Here is a 19,994-nt window from a genome sequence, read left to right as displayed (position 1 = left end):
AACACCACTGTGTTTATTAATCTCTGACGTCATGTATAGTACGTTACTGTAACACCACTGTGTTTATTAATCTCTGACGTCATGTATAGTACGTTACTGTAACACCACTGTGTTTATTAATCTCTGACGTCATGTATAGTACGTTACTGTAACGCACCACTGTGTTTATTAATCTCTGACGTCATGTATAGTACGTTACTGTACACCACTGTGTTTATTAATCTCTGACGTCATGTATAGGGACGTTACTGTAACACCCTGTGTTTATTAATCTCTGACGTTCATGTATAGTACGTTACTGTAACACCACTGTGTTTATTAATCTCTGACGTCATGTATAGTACGTTACTGTAACACCACTGTTGTTTATTAATCTCTGACGTCATGTATAGTACGTTACTGTAACACGCTGTGTTTATTTATCTCTGACGTCATGTATAGTACGTTACTGTAACACCACTGTGTTATATAATCTTGACGTCATGTATAGTACGTTACTGTAACACCACTGTGTTTATTAATCTCTGACGTCATGTATAGTACGTTACTGTAACACCACTGTGTTTATTAATCTCGACGTCATGTATAGTACGTTACTGTAACCACCACTGGTTTATTAATCTCTACGTCATGTATAGTACGTTACTGTAACACCACTGTGTTTGATAATCTCTGACGTCATGTATAGACGGTTACTGTAACACCACTGTGTTTATTAATCTCTGACGTCATGTATAGTACGTTTACTGTAACATCCACTGTGTTATTAATCTCTGACGTCATGAATAGTACGTTACTGTAACACCACTGTGTTTATTAATCTCTGACGTCATGTAAGTACGTTACTGTAACGCCACTGTGTTTATTAATCTCTGAACGTCATGTATGTACGTTACTGTAACACCACTGTGTTTATAACTCTTGACCGTCATGTATAGGTACGTTACTTAACATCCCTGTGTTTATTAAATCTTCTGACGTCATGTATCAGTACGTTACTGTAACCACCACTGTGTTTATTAATCTCTGACGTCATGTATAGTACGTTACTGTAACACCACTTGTGTTTATTAATCTCTGACTCATGTATAGTACGTATACTGTAACGCCACTGTGTTATATTAATCATCTGACCGTATGAAGTACGTTAACTAGAGCTACACACACTGTGTTATATTAATCTCTGACGTCATGAATAGTACGTATACTGTACACCACTGTGTTTATATCTCTGACTCATGTATAGTACGTTACTGTAAACACAGCTGTGTTTATAATCTCTGACGTCAATGTATAGTACGTTACTGTAACACCAGTGTTTATTAATCTCTGAACGTCATGTATAGTACGTTACTGTAACACCACTGTGTTTATTAATCTCTGACGTCATGTATAGTACGTTACTGTAACATCCACTGTGTTTATTAATCTCTGACGTCATGTATAGTACGTTACCTGTAACACCACTGTGTTTATTAATCTATCTGACGTCATGTATAGTACGTACTGTAAACAACCACTGTGTTTATTAATCTATCGGGACGTTCATGATAGTATAGCGTACCTACTGTAACCACCCTGTGTTATAAATCCGGCGTCTTATAGTACGTTACTGTAACCATTGAATGTTTATTAATCTCTGACGTGCAATGGTATCCATTAACAGAACGTGCACACATTAAACAGCCACTGTGTTATTAATCTCTTGACGTCATGGTAAATCAGTACGTTTACTGTAACACCACATGTGTTTATTAAATCTCTGACGTCATGTATTATACGTCTTCACTGGCTTACAAACGCACACTGATGGTTTCATAATCTCCGAACGTCAGTATATATAACAGGTTAGTAACACCCACTGTTGTTCTTTATTAATCTCTGAACCGTCCATGATATAGTCACGTACTGTAACACCACTTGTTATTTATAATCTCTGACGTATGTAATGTATACGTTTACCCTGATAAGCCACTGTGTTATTAACTTCTGACGGTCATGATATGTACAGTTACTGTAACACCACTGTGTGTTTATTAATCTCTGACGTCATGTTATAGTACGTACTGTAACACAACTGTGTTTATTAATCTCTGACGTCATGTCTATAGTACGCGTTAACCTGTAACACTGTTTGTTATTAATCTCTGACTCATGTTTATAGTACGTTACTTGTAACCACAGTTGTTTATTAATCTCTGACGTCTCATAATGATAGTACGTTACTGTAACACACTGTTGTTATTAATCCTCTGACGTCATGTTTATAGTACGTTACTTGTATAACGCCACTGTATTTTTTTGGTTCTGTGGTAGTTTAATACTCGTGGTAGCTTACGTTACGTAACGTACTCTAACAATGCGGCATGAGATTAATTTAAGACACTCATAGTTGTACACGGTATGACTTTGTTAACATCTGCACCTGTGGCGTGTACAGATATTAATCCTTGACAGTCTAACCTACATATACATATGACGTCAATTGAGATTAATAAACACATTGGTGTAGTGTGTGTTTACAGAACTTTACATATACATGACGGTCATATGAGATAATAAACCACAGTATGTACGGTACAAGTAAACTACTATACATGACGTCAAGAGATTAATAAACACGTTACCTGTAACGCCACTTGTATTAATCTCAGTCCTGGCATCGTTCATGGGTATCAGTTACTATACAGTAACGGTACCTTACTACATGTGTACGTCAAGAATTAATTTAACACAATCACCACGTGTTTTGTGCTTAGTAACGTACATATACATGACTGTGCGATTGTAGAGTAAGTTAAAAAACCACTAAGCGGTCATGATGCGTCAGTAACGCATGAGCTCGTCAGAGATTAATAAACACAGTGGTGTTACAGTAACGTACTATACATGACGTCAGAGATTAATAAACACAGTGGTGTTACAGTAACGTACTATAACCTTGTTATTTCTTGTTTTATGTTGCACCTTCTCCACATTTTCCAGGAATATTCTTATGATGTTACTAAGTGTATCCAGAGTATTTTCAGATTTCGTTATCAACGAATGTGGAGAAAAGTACAGTAAATGTAAAATGCACATAACATCAACAGTGTAGTGTTTGGATTCAGTCTTGGGCCATTGAATAGTTGTGTCCTCAATTTTGGTCTAATCATTTTCCCATAATCTCCAAACGGTTCCCTTTCAATTGCTACCATGGTTATGCTTTTCATGTTTATTCTGTAAGCTAATGTTCAATTTAGCTTCATCCATATAGGCCAGTTCCCACCAGTGTAAAGGGTTCATCTGTTTCTCTCTCAGTTCTAAGCTGAAGCCCCAGCCCAACTCCAGTGTGTTCAGCTCGTTACATAACCTAAAGGAGGACAAGGCCAAGCCGGTGAGAGACGAGTACGAGTACGTGTCAGACGAAGGAGAGTTGAAGATTGATGAGTTCCCCATCAGGAGGAAAAAGAGAGACTTATCCTGTGAGTTTTCTGTTTGAAAGTAAATATTACCGTTAGGTAAAATATCCCACACCTCAGTGGCTCCAAATACTGCGAATGTTGGCCATTTTTTTACCTGAGTTCCCTGGAACATTACCTCAGGACTTGGTGACACACTACCCCCTATTGTTTACCACCTATCGCTGGTCAATATAGTCCTAGAGAATTTCTACTTCCTATTTCAAAGTCAACACTTCCTTCAGGTAAATCTTACTACGATTGGGCAGCTAAAATGCACCAAGTTATGCTAATTTATATATTGGCAAAATATTATATCACACCACTACATATTTCGGGGAAGAAAAGCCAGTTTTTAGCTTTGCGTTACTTTAACACACTTTGTTACTTTACAGCCTTATTTTAGAAACAATTCCTCAGCAATCTACACACAGTACCCCATAATGACAAAGCGAAAACAGAAATGCCTTATTTACGTAAGTATTCAGACCTTTTGAGACTCAACATGTAGCTGAGGTGCATCCTGTTTCCATTGATCCTCCTTCACACAGCCAAGACAACGCAGGAGTGGCTTCGGGACAAGTCTCTGAATGTCCCAGCCAGAGGCTGGACTTGAACCCGATCTAACATCTCTGGAGAGACTTGAAAATAACTGTGCAGCTACGTTCCCCATCCAACCAAACCGAGTTTGAGAGGATCTGCAGAGAAGAATGGGAGAAACTCACCAAATACAGGTGTGCCAAGATTGTAGCGTCATACCCAAGAAGACTTGAGGCTGTAATCGCTGCCAAAGGTGCTTCAACAAAGTACTGAGTAAAGGGTCTGAATACTTATGTAAATTAGATATTTCAGTTCTCATTTAAATTAGAAAACAGTTTAATCCATTTCAGAATAAGGCTGTAACGTAACAAAATGTGGAAAAAGTCAAGGGGTCTGAATACTTTCCAAAGGCACTGTGTATATTTATTTGTCACAATACTGCAGTAAATCTATTAAAGTTCACCTTAGGTTTATTGAGATTGTGATAGAGTAGTCCTGTCTTCTGATTGGCTAGTTGTTGATTGATGTTTTTTTCTGTTTGGCAAGTTGTTGATTTGACTCTCTCTTGTGATTGGATAGTTGTTGATTTGACTCTCTCTTGTGATTGGATAGTTGTTGATGGACTCTCTTCTCTCCCTGCCAGTCCTGTCAAACATCAAAGAAGCAATCCAGCCATCCAAGAAGCCAAAGCTCCTCCCCTCTGATGTCAAGGTACGTACGCTCCTCCCCCTTATTGGTATGACCAATAATATCCTTCTATACTCTAAGTAAATACCAGTAATATCCTGCTATTAGAATGTCTAACATCCTGTTCACTCAGACCCTTTTCACACTAAATCAAATCAAATGTTATTGGTCACATACACGTATTTAGCAGATGTTATTGCAGGTGTAGCGAAATGATTGTTTTCCTAGCTACAACACTGCAGTAGTACCTAACAATTCACAACAGTACACACATCTAAAAGTAAAAGAATGTAATTAAGAAATATATAAATATTAGGACGAGCAATGTCGGAGTGTCATTGACTAGAATACAGTAGAATAGGGTGTATGCTGTACATATGAATAGAGTAAAGCAGTATGTAAACATTATTAAAGTGACCAGTGTTCCATTATTGAAGTGTATAGGGCAGCAGCCTCTAAGGTGCGGAGTTGAGTAACCGGGTGGTAGCCGGCTAGTGATGGCTATTTAACAGTCTGATGGCCTTGAGATAGAAGCTGTTTTTCAGTCTGTAGGGCACAGCTTTGATGCACCTGTACTGACCTCGCCTTCTGGATGGTAGCGGGGTGAACAGGTCGACAGGATACTCTCAATTGTGCATCTGTAAACGTTTGTGAGGGTTTTAGGGGCCAAGCCAAATATTTTCAGCCTCCTGAGGTTGAAGAGGCGTCATTGTGCCTTTTTCACCACACTGTCTGTGTGGGTGGACCATTTCAGTTTGTCCGTGATGTGTACGCCGAGGAACTTGAAGCTTTCCACCTTCTCCACTGCGGTCCCGTCGATGTGGGATGGGGGGGTGCACCCTCTGCTGTTCCCTGAAGTCCACGATCAGCTCCTTCGTTTTCTTGACGTTGAAAGAGAGGTTATTTTCTTGGCACCACACTCCGAGAGCCCTCACCTCCTCCCTGTAGGCTGTCTCATCGTTGTTGGTAATCAGGCCCACTACTGTTTTGTCATCTGCAAGCTTGATGATTGAGTTGGAGGCGTGCATGGCCACGCAGTCATAGGTGAACAGGGAGCACAGGAGGGGGCTGAGCACGCACCCTTGTGGGCCCCCTGTGTTGAGGATCAGCGAAGTGGAGGTGTTGTTTCCTACCTTCAACCACCTGGGGTTGGCCCGTCAGGAAGTCCAGGACCCAGTTGCAGAGGCCTGGGTTCAGACCCAGGGCCCCGAGCTTGTTGATGAGCTTGTAGGGTACTATGGTGTTGAAGGCTGACGTGTAGTCAATGAACAGCTGTTACGTTCCCCAGTTTCTGTGTTGTTGTGGGTTTCTTACATTGGTATTCCAGATGGGTTAGGGCAGTGTGTAGTGTGATGGCGATTGCATCGTCTGTGGATCTATTTGGGCGGAATGCAAATTGAAGTGGGTCTAGAGTGACAAGTAAGATAGAGGTGATATGATCCTTGACTAGTTTCTCAAAACACTTCATGATGACAGAAGTGAGTGCAACGGGGCGAGAGTCATTTAGTTCATTTAGTTCAGTTACCTTTGCTTTCTTGGGTACAGGAACAATGGTGGACATCTTGAAGCAAGTGGGGACATCAGACTGGGATAGGGAGTGTGTCTCTAAACACACCAGCCAGCTGGTCTGCACATGCTCTGAGGACGCGGCTGGGGAGTTTGCCTGTTTGATTGAGGAGGGAATAACTACACTGTTTGAATTCAACCAGAATGCTGCCGTCCTCGGTTTCTGGTTTAGCTTTTAATAGTCACAGTGGGAACTACATCCCCTAAACACTTCCTGATGAACTCACTCTTCATGTCCGTGTATACGTTATTCTCCAAGGCTACCCGTAACATATCCTAGTCCACGTGATCAAAACAATATTGAAGCATGGATTCCGATTGGTCAGACCAGCGTTGAATAGACCTTAGCATGGGTACTTCCTGTTTGAGTTTCTGCCTATAGGAAGGGAAGAGCAAAATGGAATCGTGATCTGATTTGCCCGAAGGGAGGGCGGGGGAGGGTCTTGTTGGCATCCCGGAAGAGAGAATAGCAGTGGTAGAGTGTTTTCCCAGCGCGAGTACTACAGTCAATGTTTTATAGAACTTCAGTAGCGTTTTTCTCAAATTTGCTTTGTTAAAATCCCCAGCTACAATTAATGCTGCCTCCACACCCACCCAAATAAATGTTTATATTCAAATGTAGGAACTGGGTTCTACAGTTTGAATCCCTGCTGTCTCTGGATCCACACCCACCCCGCCCGGCCATCTACAGTTGAAGTCGGAAGTTTACATACACTAAGTTGACTGACCCAAAGTGATGAAAGAAGTAAAAGCTGAAATAAATCAAATAAATCTACTATTATTCTGACATTTCACATTCTCAAAGTAAAGTGGTGATCCTAACTGACTGTCACGCCCTGACCTTAGAGAGCCTTGTTTATTCTCTATTTGTTTAGGTCAGGGTGTGACTTCGGTGAGCAAATCTATGTTTCTATTTCTTTGTTGGCCTAGTATGGTTCCCAATCAGAGGCAGCTGTTTATCGTTGTCTCTGATTGGGGATCATACTTAGGCAGCCCTTTTTCCCACCTTAGATTGTGGGATCTTGTTTGTGCATAGTTGCTGTCTAGCCCTGCAGAACGTTATGTTCGGTTTTGTATTTTGTTGTTTTGTCGGAGTTCAGTATTGAAAAATCATGAACACTTTCCACGCTGCGCTTTGGTCTCATTCATCAAACGACGGACGTAACACTGACAGGGAATCTTTCCCTAAAACCGATTTTTTTACGTGGTTTAAATGTCAGGAATTGTGAAAAACTGAGTCTAAATGTATTTGGCTAAGGTGTACACTTCCGACTTCAACTGTATGGTTTCTAGTTTGCACAAGTCCAGTGTAGTTCCTTGACTGCTGTAGTGGTATCGGCTTGAGTAGGAATATACACGGCTGTGACTATAACCGAAGATAATTCTCTTGGGAGATAATACGCTCGACATTTGATTGTGAGGTATTCTAGGTCATGTGAACAAAAGGACTTGAGTTTATGTATGTTATTACAATCACACCATGAGTAGTTAATCATGAAACATACACCCCCGCCTTTCTTCTTTCTGGAGAGTTCTTTATTCCTGTCTACGTGATGTACTGAGAACCCAGCTGGCTATATGGACAGGGACAGTATATCCAGAGAGAGCCATGATTCCGTGAAACAGAGTATGTTACAGTCCCTGATTTCTCTCTGGAAGGAGATCCTCGCCCTGAGCTCATCAACTTTATTGTCCAGACACTGAACATTAGGGAGTAATATACTCAGAAGCGGTGGATGGTACGCCTCCTGAGTCAGATTAGAAGTCCAGTCTGAATACCTCTTCTCTGCCGGCAGCATCTTGGAGCAGCCTCTTGAATCAGTTCAATTGCCCTGGGGGGTACGAACAAATCATCCAATTCGGAATGTTGTATTCCTGCTCGTAATGCTGGTGAGTTTTCGTCGCTCTGAAATCCAAAAGTTATTTCCCGCTGTATGTAATAACACAAAAAACATGGGCTAATAATGTAAGAAATATCAAAGAAAAAAACAAAACACTGCAAAATTGCCTGTCAGCGCCATCTACCTCTACTGAGCCGAGCAGAGCTGGACTGGCCTGGTTACACATCCACCATAGTGTCTGGAACTGTGCTGGAAAAGACAATGTGAATGGAAAATATCCGAGACAGCACAGTACGGTTCAGTTCAGGTCAGCAGGATAGTGTTATCAGGTCCATAGTGTTATCAGGTTCATAGTGTTAATATCAGGTTCATAGTGTTAATATCAGGTTCATAGTGTTAATATCAGGTTCATAGTGTTAATATCCAGGTTCATGAGTGTTTAACAGGTTCCATAGTGTTAATCAGGTTCATAGTGTTATCAGGTTCATAGTGTTAATCAGGTTCATAGTGTTATCAGGTTCATAGTGTTAATATCAAAGGTTCATAGTGTTATATCAGGTTGTCATAGTGTTTATCAGGTTCATAGTGTTAATCATCAGGTTCATAGTGTTAACAGGTTATCATAGTGTTAACTATAGGTTCATAGTGTTAATATCAGGTTCATAGTGTTAACAGGTCATAGTGTTAATAGGTTCATAGTGTTAAATCAGGTTCATAGTGTTAATATCAGTTCATAGTGTTATCAAGGTTCAAGTGTTATCAGGTTCATAGTGTTAATCATTGCAGGTTCATAGTGTTAACAGGTTCATAGTGTAATATCAGTGTTCATAGTGTTAATATCAATGTTCATGCAGTGTTATCAGTTCAGAGTGTTATCAGGTTCATAGTGTTATGAGGTTCATAGTGTTTAATATCAGGTTCATAGTGTTAAATATCAGGTTTACATAGTGTTAACAGGTTCATCAGTGTTATCCAGGTATCAGTGTTTTTAGGTTCATCAGTGTTACACAGGTTCATCAGTGTTAATACAGGTCATAGGTGTTATCAGGTTCATAGTGTTATCAGGTTCATAGTGTTTTAAGGTTCATAGTGTTAATATCAGGTCATAGTGTTAATACAGGTTCATAGTGTTAACAGGTTCATAGTGTTAATATCAGGTTCATAGTGTTTGGTATAGTGTTCATAGTGTTAATAATGCAGGTTCATAGTGTTATCAGGTTCATAGTGTTATCAGGTTCATAGTGTTATCAGGTTCATAGTGTTAAATAGTCAGTTCATAGTGTTAATATCAGGTTCAATAGTGTTAATATCAGGGTATAGTGTTAAAAGGTTCATAGTGTTATCAGGTTCATAGTGTTAACAGGTTCATAGTGTTATCAGGTTCATAGTGTTTAATCAGGTTACATAGTGTGTAAATTCAGGTTTAATAGTGTTAACAGGTTCATAGTGTTATCAGGTTAATAGTGGTTAACAGGAGGTCATAGTGGTTATATCAGGTTCATAGTGTTATCAGGTTCATAGTGTTATCCAGGTTCATAGTGTTAATATCAGGTTCATAGTGTTAATTCAGGTTCATAGTGTTAACAGGTTCATAGTGTTTAACAGGTTCATAGTGTTAATATCAGGTTCATAGTGGTTATAACAGGTTCAATAGTGTTATCAGGTCCATAGTGTTAATATCAGGTTCATAGTGTTATCAAGGTTCATAGTGGTTATATTCAAGGTTTTCATAGTGTTTAACAGGTCCATAGTGTTAATAATCAGGTTCATAGTGTTATCAGGTTCATAGTGGTTACTCAGGGTTTCATAGTGTTATCAGGTTCCATAGTGTTATTATTGAGGTTATAGTTTTAACAGGTTCATAGTGTTAATAGTCAGAGGTTCATAGTGTTATCAGGTTCATAGTGTCTTAAGGCAAGGTTCATAGTGTTATACTAGGTTTCATAGTGTTTATCAGGTTCATAGAGTGTTAACTAGGTTATAGTGTTAAGTATCAGCGTTCATCAGTGTTAACAGGTTCATAGTGTTAATCAGGTCATACAGTGTTTTCTAGGTTCATAGTGTTAATCAGGTTCATAGTGTTATCAGGTTCATAGTGTTTATTTGATCAGGTCCATAGTGTTAAACAGGTTCATAGTGTTAATCATCAGGTTCATAGTGTTATCAGGTTCATAGTGTTAACAAGGTCAATAGTAGTTTAATATCAGGTTCATAGTGTTATAGGTTCATAGTGTTATTATCAGGTTCATAGTGTAAATATCAGAGTGTTTTCATATGTTTAATCAGTTCAATAGTGTTATCAAGGTTCATAGTGTTAACAGGTTCATGAGTGTTATCAGGTCATAGTGTTAATATCAGGTTCATCAGTTTAATTCATCAGGTTCATAGTCGTTAACAGGGTTCATAGTGTTTATGCAGTCATAGTGTTAACGAGGTTCATAGTGTTATCCAGGTTCATAGTGTTAGACGAGGTTTCATAGTGTTAATATCAGGTCCATAGTGTTATCAGGTTAATGTCTATAGAGGTTCCCTAACATCCAGAAGGACTCTGATATCTACAGTTCTACGTCCATGAAGATAGCGGCCTAATGACTGCTTCTAAGATCCCAACCGTCAGAGGAAAACGTTCTGGAATATTCTCTCCGTCCATGTGGTCATTAATGAGTTCCGTGTGATCGTCTATGTTGCAATAGAAATCACATGTGTGAGTGAAGCGTGTGTGAATCAAAGGCAGCGCTGTGCAGTGCCGGGCCAAAGGACACAACACATTGAGAGAGAGAGAAAGAGAGAGAGAGCAGAGTTCCTCTCCCACCCAGATGCAGAGGCCTCTTTGGCCCCCGGCTCCATGGCTTCCCTCCACCACAGTACAGTACCCCTTGGATAGAAAAAATGACAAGGCACGGAAAGAATGCAAACAGAAGCTCCTCATAAGACAATCTAGAGACACTTTGCTGACTGCTACAAAAATGGGAACGTAATCAACTTCATCTTCCACACAGACCATCCCTGGGCATGGCACACAGCTATAAGAACAAACTACCCCTGTATTGGCGGAGGGAAAATCAGAATAGTGTAAAACTGTAACGGCTGTTGGAAGGAGAGGACCAAGGTGCAGCGTGGTACGTCTCCATATTTATTAAAGGAACACTGAATTAACAAAGATAACGTCCGAAACAGTTCTGGCTGGTGCAGACACACAACAGAAAACAACTACCCACAAAACACCGGTGGGATGAGGCTACCTAAATATGGTTCTCAATCAGAGACAACGATAGACAGCTGCCTCAGATTGAGAACCACACTCGGCCAAACACATAGAAATATAAAACATAGAACAAAAACATAGAATGCTCACCCCAACTCACGCCCTGACCAAACCAAAATAGAGACATAACAAAGGATCTCTAAGGTCAGGGCGTGACAAAAACGAGGACCCTGAGACTGAGACAGCTTCTGTCAACCTGTACAACAATGGAACAGTGTTGCAGGGCAGCCTCATGCATTTCCAAAAGGACTTCCACAGAAACAAAGAGAGAGCAGAGGACCACACAGCTAACAGAGGAACACACAGCTAACAGAGGACCAAAGAGAGAGCACGGCAGGAGAGGCTTTCTCTTTTCTCTGAAGGAGTAGACAGAGGACCACACAGCCCAGCTAACAGAGGACCACACGGCCCAGCTAACAGAGGAACACACAGCCCAGCTAACAGAGGACCACACAACCCAGCTAACAGAGGACCACACAGCCCGGCTAACAGAGGAACACACAGCCCAGCTAACAGAGGAACACACAGCCCAGCTAACAGAGGACCACACAGCCCAGCTAACAGAGGAACACACAGCCCAGCTACCAGCCCTGAATGAGGAGGGTATGCTTTCCCAGATCTGTGTCTCGGAGATCTACAGACAATTCCTTCGACCTCATGGCTTGGTTTTTACTCTGACATGCACTGTCAACTATGGGACATTATATAGACAGGTTTGTGCCTTTCCAAATCATGTCCAAACAATTGAATTTACCACAGGTGGACTCCAATCAAGTTGTAGAAACATCTCAAGGATGATCAATGGAAACAGGATGCATTTGAGCTCAATTTCAAGTCTCATAGCAGAGGGTCTGAATACTTATGTAAATAAGGTATTTATGTTTAAAAAGAAAAAGACCAATTCTAACATTTCAAAAACACTGTTTTCGCTTTGTCATTATGGGGTATTGTGTGTAGATTAATGAGGAAAATGTTTTATTTAATCCATTTTAGAATAAGGCTGTAAAGTAACAAATTATGGAAAAAGTCAAGGGGTCTGAATACTTTCCGAATGCACTGCATATAAACGAATTGGCTAGGACACTAGAACAGTCTGCAGCACCTGGCCTCATCCTACTAGAATCTGAAGTCAAATGTCTACTGTTTAATGATGATCTGGTGCTTCTGTCCCCAACCAAGGAGGGCCTACAGCAGCACCTAGATCTTCTGCAGCACCTAGATCTTCTACACAGATTCTGCCAGATCTGGGCCCTGGCCGTAAATCTTAGTATGACAAAAACATGGTGTTCCAAAAAAGGTCCAGTTGCCAGGACCGCGAATACAAATTCCATCTAGACACCGTTTCCCTAGAGCACAAAAAACTATACATACCTCGGCCTAAACGTCAGCGCCACAGGTAACTTCCACAAAGCTGTGAACGAACTGAGAAACAAGGCAAGAAAGGCCTTCTACGCCATCAAAAGGAACATAACATTTCAAATACCAATTAGGATCTGTCTAAAAAGACTTGAAGCAGTTACAGAACCCATTGCCCTTTCTGGTTGTGAGGTCTGGGGTCCGCTCACCAACCATTTGAAAGGAAACACTTTGAAGTTTGTGGAATTAACGTAGCAGAATATAACACATTAGATCTGGTAAAAGATAATACAAAACAGCAGTGTGTGTGCAAAGTTTCAGATCCAGTGAAGAATTATATTACTGCACAATATTTTGTATCAAGTCTGCCTCGAGTTTGTTCACATGTGCCGAATTGATCAATTGATACATGTTCAAGTACATCACTATAGAGAACATACAAACATCCTATGGTAATACAACATGTAAGTTTACACACTCCCAGGAATGCCATACATGATGGATCATTAGCTGATACACTAACTTTCACACATCTAGATGGCCGGGCAGGGTGGCGGGGTGGCGGGGTGGCAGGGTGGCGGGGTGGGTGGGAGCCAGACACAGCAAGGGTTCAAACTGTAGACCCCAGTCACACAGATTCACAAAGAATTCAAAAACAAACCCACTTTTAATAAACTCCCATATCTACTGGGTGAAATACCACAGTGTGCCATCACAGCAGCAAGACTTGTGACCTGTTGCCACAAGAAAAGGCCACCAGTGAAGAACTTTAACTATGTGCACAGCGTTACAACACTGTATATAGACATAATAGGACACTTGAAATGTCTTTATTCTTTTGGAACTTCTGTGAGTTGAAAGAGAGAGAGAGAACGAAAGAGAGAGAGAACGAAAGAGAGAGAGAACGAAAGAGAGAGAGAGAACGAAAGAGAGAGAGAACAAAAGAGAGAGAGAACGAAAGAGAGAGAGAGAGAACGAGGAGAGAAGAACAAAAGAGAGAGAGAGACGAGAGAGAGAGAGAGAAAAAGAAAGAGAGAACAAAGAGAGAGAGAGACGAAAAGAGAGGAGAGAGAGAGAGAGAAACGAAAGAGAGAGAGAACAAAAGAGAGAGAGAACGAAGAGAGAGAGAGAGAGAGAGAACGAAAGAGAGAGAGAGAGAGAACGAAAGAGAGAGAGATGTTTTAAGGGAGGACAGAGTGAGACCTAAATCCAGCCCTGTTACAGGCCTCCATCACTATTGTCAGCAGGATCAGTAGTACTGGGTGTGTTTCAGTAGGGGAGGTGTCGTAGTGTATATCCTACTGCCCCATTCAACCAGGTCATAGTTATAGTAGTGGGAATGTATTGGTGTGTATCCTAACTGACGGGTCAGGGCTGGGATCACCTGTGTGATGTAGATCAGGTGTACGTCTGGCTGTCAGACGTCATTATGTGTGTTTCTGTTTCACAGTGGATTATAAAGTTATATTCTATGCTCTTCTTGTGTTCAGTGTGTTGTACAATAAAACTCTTTTGCTCTATTCCGTTCTCAGAAGACTGACTCATCAGATGAAGAGTCGCTCCACATCGACACAGAAGTCAAGCCAGAGGTCAAGCGGGAGGTGAAAGGTCGTAACTTGAAGGTAAAGAAGAAGGCGGGAAGCACGGCAGGCATCCTGGACCTGCTACAGGCCAGCAAAGCAGTGGGCGGCATCGACTACAGCGTCAACAGGTACACCATTTTGTTTTTACCTTCATTTAACAAGCCAGAACAAATTCTTATTTACGGCATACCAAAAGGAAAAAGGCCTCCTGCGAGGACGGGGGCTGGGATCGAAAATACAAAATAAAATAAAAAATACAAAACACACATCACGACAAGAGAGACATGTTTGGTTAGGCTGTTTTCATGTTTGGTTAGGCTGTTTTCATGTTTGGTTGGGCTGTTTTCATGTTATCCAGAGCGTTGGCGACTGCAACTGTGCTGCTGGCAACAATTTACTTACACTTTTTTGCCAATGTTTACTGACACCGGCCATATTCAACGGGTAAATTCGTCAGTTATTCTACGCCCTGGCACACTCAGACGAGAGTGCTCTGAAATCGTAGTAGATAGCCAGAGTGAATTTACCAGCTACGTCTATCAACAGGTGTCGCAGTGACATCATGAACATTATATTGAAATGGTTACTTGCATAGTGGAGTCTTTTGTTTAGACTAGTAGCTAGCTAAAAAATGAACCATAATCCTGACTCATGATGTTACTACCCTGCATGAATCTGCAGGTAACTAACCAACCAGGTTCAATGTTAGCTAGCTAATATTAGGATATAACTAGCAATGCAAATGGCTCTGAGATACGAATAATATTACTACACAGATCATACACATAATGTTAAGTAGCGAGCCAGCCAGCTAACTTTGGCTAGCTAACAGTATGCTTTAACTTGAAATGAAAATGACGTTCTGACAAAATTAGAAATGTGTAATATCTGAAGCTAGCTAGACTCTCTTACCCCCTTATACATGGATGGACTCTTCTCTCTCTGTCACAGATGCCATGGTTGCCCTTAGTTTGAAGATGTAATCCGGAGACAGGTGTTTATACAACAGCCTTCTGTTTGTTCTCTTTTCGACTCTGTCTGCATATTTGCCAGAATTTTCTCCATCTCCTTAGCTATCATCCTCTAATTCCACTGATTTACAAACTGGGTCCTCCAGAAAGTGGAGAGCAACACGTATGCAGTTCTACTACTTGATATCTTTCAAAAACTCCACATTAGAAAGGATTACCTACCTACATACTGACCAACTCAAATAGACAGAAGCGCGCTACATGGCAGACCAGTACAGCAACTGCTCGGAATCCAACCGTAAGGCGCTACAGAGGGTAGTGCGTACAGCCCATTACATCACTGGGGCCAAGCTTCCTAACATCCAGGAACTATATACTAGGCGGTGTCAGAGGAAGGCCCAAAAAATTGTCAAAGACTCCAATCACCCAAGTCATAGACTTCTCTCTGCTACCGCACGGGAAGTGGTACCAGAGTCTAGGTCCAAAAGGCTCCTTAACAGCCTCTATCCCGAGCCATAAGACTGCTAAACAATTAATAAAAATGCTCACCCAGACTATTTGTATTGACCCTTCAAGGAAAAACTGCTCACGCTCCTTCAAGTTGGATAAGTTCCTCTGGTGTACAGCAATCTTTAAGTCATACCACAGATTCTCAATTGGATTGAGGTCTGGGCTTTGACTAGGCCATTCCAAGACATTTAAATGTTTCCCCTTAAACCACTCCAGTGTTACTTTAGCAGTATGCTCAGGGTCATTGTCCTGCTGGAAGGTGAACCTCTGTCCCAGTCTCAAATCTCTGGAAGACTGAAACAGGTTTCCCTCAAGAATTTCCATGTATTTAGCGCCATCCATCATTCCTTCTATTCTGACCAGTTTCCCAGTCCCTGCCGATGAACAATTTGGATGGTGTTCTTAGGTTGATGAGAGTTGTTGGGTTTGCGCCAGACATAGCGTTTTTCTTCTTGGCCAAAAAGCTAAATTTTTGTCTTATCTGACCAGAGTACCTTCTTCCATATGTTTGGGGAGATTCCCACATGCCTTTTGGCGAACACCAAATGTGTTTGCTTATTTTTTTATTTAATCAATGGCTTTTTTCTGGCAACTCTTCTGTAAAGCCCAGCTCTGTGGAGTGTACGGCTTAAAGTGGTCCTATGGACAGACACTCCAATCTCCGCTGTGGAGCTTTGTAGCTCCTTTAGGGTTATCTTTGGTCTCTTTGTTGCGTCTCTGATTAATTTCCTCCTTGCCTGGTCCGTGAGATTTGGTGGCAGATTTGTTGTGGTGCCATTTTCTTTCCATTTTTTAATAATGGATTTTATTTCCAAACGCCTGAAGGTACCACGTTCATCTGTAGAAACAATAGTACGCAAGTATAAACACCATGGGACCACGCAGTCGTCATACCGTTCAGGAAGGAGACGCGTTCTGTCTCCTAGAGAGGAACATACTGTGGTGCGAAAAGTGCAAATCAATCCCAGATCAACAGCAAATGACCTTGTGAAGATGCTGGAGGAAACAGGTACAAAAGTATCTATATCCACAGTAAAACGAGTCCAATATCGACATAACCTGAAAGGCCGCTCAGCATGGAAGAAGCCACTGCTCCAAAACCGCCATAAAACAGCCAGACTACGGTTTGCAACTGTACATGGGGACAAAGATTGTACTTTTTTGGAGAAATGTTCTCTGGTCTGATGAAACAAAAATAGAACTGTTTGGCCATAATGATCATCGTTATGTTTGGAGGAAAGAGGGGGAAGCTTGCAAGCCGAAGAACACCATCCCAACCGTGAAGCACGGGGGTGGCCGCATCATGTTGTGGGGGTGCTTTGCTGCAGGAGGGACTGGTGCACTTCACAAAATAGATGGCATCATGAGGCAGGAAAGTTATGTGGATATATTGAAGCAACATCTCAAGACATCAGTCAGAAAGTTAAAGCTTGGTCGCAAATGGGTCTTCCAAATGGACAATGACCCCAAGCATACTTCCAAAGTTGTGGCAAAATGGCTTAATAGGGACAACAAAGTCAAGGTATTGGAGTGGCAATCACAAAGCCCTGACCTCAATCCTATAGAAAATTTGTGAGCAGAACTGAAAAAGCGTGTGCGAGCAATGAGGCCTACAAACGTGACTCAGTTACACCAGCTCTGTCAGGAAGAATAGACCAAAATTCACCCTTATTGTGGGAAGGTTGTGGAAGGCTACCTGAAACGTTTGACCCAAGTTCAACTATTTAAAGGCAATGCTATCAAATACTAATTGAGTGTATGTAAACTTCTGACCCACTGGGAATGTGATGAAAGAAATAAAAGCTGAAATAAATCATTCTCTCTACTATTATTCTGACATTTCACATTCTTGAAATGAAGTGGTGATCCTAACTGACCTAAGACAGGGAATTTATACTAGGATTAAATACATTTACATTTACATTTAAGTCATTTAGCAGACGCTCTTATCCAGAGCGACTTACAAATTGGTGCATTCACCTTATGACATCCAGTGGAACGGCCACTTTACAATAGTGCATCTAAATCTTTAAGGGGGGGGGGGGGGTGAGAAGGATTACTTTATCCTATCCTAGGTATTCTTAAAGAATACCTAGAATACCTAAATGTCAGGAATTGTGAAGAACTGAGTTTACATGTATTTGGCTAAGGTGTTTGTATACTTCCAACTTCAAATGTATGTGTAATTTAATATGGTCATACATTTGTCAGGAGGTCAGGAGGTCAGGAAGTGCAGCTCAGTTTCCACCTCATTTTGTGGGCAGTGTGCACATAGCCTGTCTTCTTTGAGAGTCAGAGCTTCCTACGGTGGCCTTTCTCAGTAGCAAGGCTATGCTCACTGAGTCTGTATATAGTCAAAGATTTCCTTAAATTTGGGTCAGTCACAGTGGTCAGGTATTCTGCCACTGTGTACTCTCTGTTTAGGGCCAAATAGCATTTTAGTTTCTCTGTTTTTTGGTTAATTCTTTCCAATGTGTCAAGTAATTATCTTTTTGTTTTCTCATGATTCAGTTGGGTCTAATTGTGTTGTGTCCTGGGGCTCTGTGGGTCTGTTTGTGTTTGTGAACAGAGCCCCAGGACCAGCTTGCTTAGGGGACTCTTCTCCAGGTTCATCTCTCTGTAGGTGAGGCTTTGTTATGGAAGGTTGCTCTGCATGCAATATTTGGTGTTTTTACATTGTACACAGATTATATTTTTGCAGAATTCTGCATGCAGAGTCTCAATTTGAATTTTGTGAGTTCTTGGTTGATGAGCGGACCCCAGACCTCAGAACCATAAAGGGCAATGGGTTCTATAACTTATTCTCTCTCTCTCTCTCTCTCTCTCTTCCTCTCTCTCTCTCTCTCTCTCTCTCTCTCTCTCTCTCTCTCTCTCCTCTCTCTCTCTCTCTCTCTCTCTCTCTCTCTCGATCAGTCTCTTCTCTCTCTCTCTCTCTCTCGATCAGTCTCTCTTCCGGCGGGTACATCTTCCAGCAGTGTAATGTGTTATTGTGTTGTGTTATTTCTTATTGACGTACTTACAGTCAGCCACCTGCATCTCCCAGCACACAGGAGGCCATTCAGGGATGTTGTCTATGGCCAACCTGTCCTCCGGGGCTACCGCTGGGGGCCGCAGCCATCTCCTCCGACACCCCTGGGCCTGGGCTGCGACCGGCCCGGCAGAAACCACTCCAACACCACCACGCTGGACGGAAGGGGAGAGGCGCAAGCGGAGCGGGAGGAGGAGTAAGTAAGCGGCCGGCCAAACGACTCCCAAGAAGACGAAGAAGAGCAGCAGCATCGACAGTGCCGAGTTCGATGATGATCAGGATCACATCGACGCCTGCTTCAAGGACTCGATTATGGTAACTAGAGATATAGTAAAGTTCCACTAGAGATTTAGTAGTTTCCACTAGAGATATAGTAGAGTTTCACTAGAGATATAGTAGAGTTCCACTAGAGATATAGTAGAGTTTCCACTAGAGATATAGTAGAGTTTCCATAGAGATATAGTAGTTTCCACTAGAGATATAGTAGTGTTTCCACTAGAGATATAGTAGTGTTTCCACTATAGTCATCTACTACGATATAGTACAGTTTCCACTAGAGTCATCTACTACAGATATAGTACATTTCCACTAGAGCCATCTACTACAGATATAGTACAGTTTCCAGTATACATAGTTTCCCACTAGAGATATAGTAGTGTTTCCACTAGAGGATATAGTAAGAGTTTCCACAAGAGATATAGTAGAGTTTCCACTAGAGATATAGGTAGAGTTTCACTATTAGATATAGTAGTGTTTCCATTAGAGAATTAGTAAGAGTTCCAACTAGAGTAATCTACTACAGATATAGTAGAGTTTTCCACTAGAGTCTCTACTAGCAGAATATAGTAAAGTTTCCAGTAGACATATAGTACATGTTTACTACAGATATAGTAGAGGTCTTTCCACTAGAGATAATGATCTATGTTTTACTAAAGCTATTGAGAAGTTTCACTAGAGATATAGTAGTGCTTCCACTAGAGTTATAGTAGAGTTTCCACTAGAGATATAGTAGAGTTTCCACTAGAGATATGATCTATGTTTTACAAACTATTGGAGAAGTTTCCACTAGAGTTATAGTAGTGTTCCACTAGAGTTATAGTGTGTTTCCACTAGAGATATATTAGTGTTTCCACTAGAGATAAGTAGTGTTTCCACTAGAGATATAGTAGTGTTTCCACTAGAGATTATAGTAGTGTTCCCCCTCGTA

General features: G+C 41.2%; 1 protein-coding gene across 1 annotated transcript; it reads left to right on the top strand.

Moving 5' to 3' along the window:
• Window positions 1-3,256: 3,256 nt before the first annotated feature.
• On the top strand, window positions 3,257-19,102 carry LOC112078787 (lysine-specific demethylase phf2-like; the record flags this gene model as incomplete). Its single annotated transcript, XM_024144919.1, has 4 exons — window positions 3,257-3,464; window positions 4,624-4,691; window positions 14,228-14,406; window positions 18,782-19,102. Coding segments are annotated over 4 exons (776 nt in total), but the record flags the coding sequence as incomplete, so codon positions are not given.
• Window positions 19,103-19,994: the final 892 nt, after the last annotated feature.

This window comes from Salvelinus sp. IW2-2015, unplaced genomic scaffold, assembly GCF_002910315.2.
Source record: "Salvelinus sp. IW2-2015 unplaced genomic scaffold, ASM291031v2 Un_scaffold6264, whole genome shotgun sequence".
Taxonomy (NCBI): domain Eukaryota; kingdom Metazoa; phylum Chordata; class Actinopteri; order Salmoniformes; family Salmonidae; genus Salvelinus; species Salvelinus sp. IW2-2015.
This window is presented reverse-complemented; position numbering and strand designations above follow the sequence as displayed.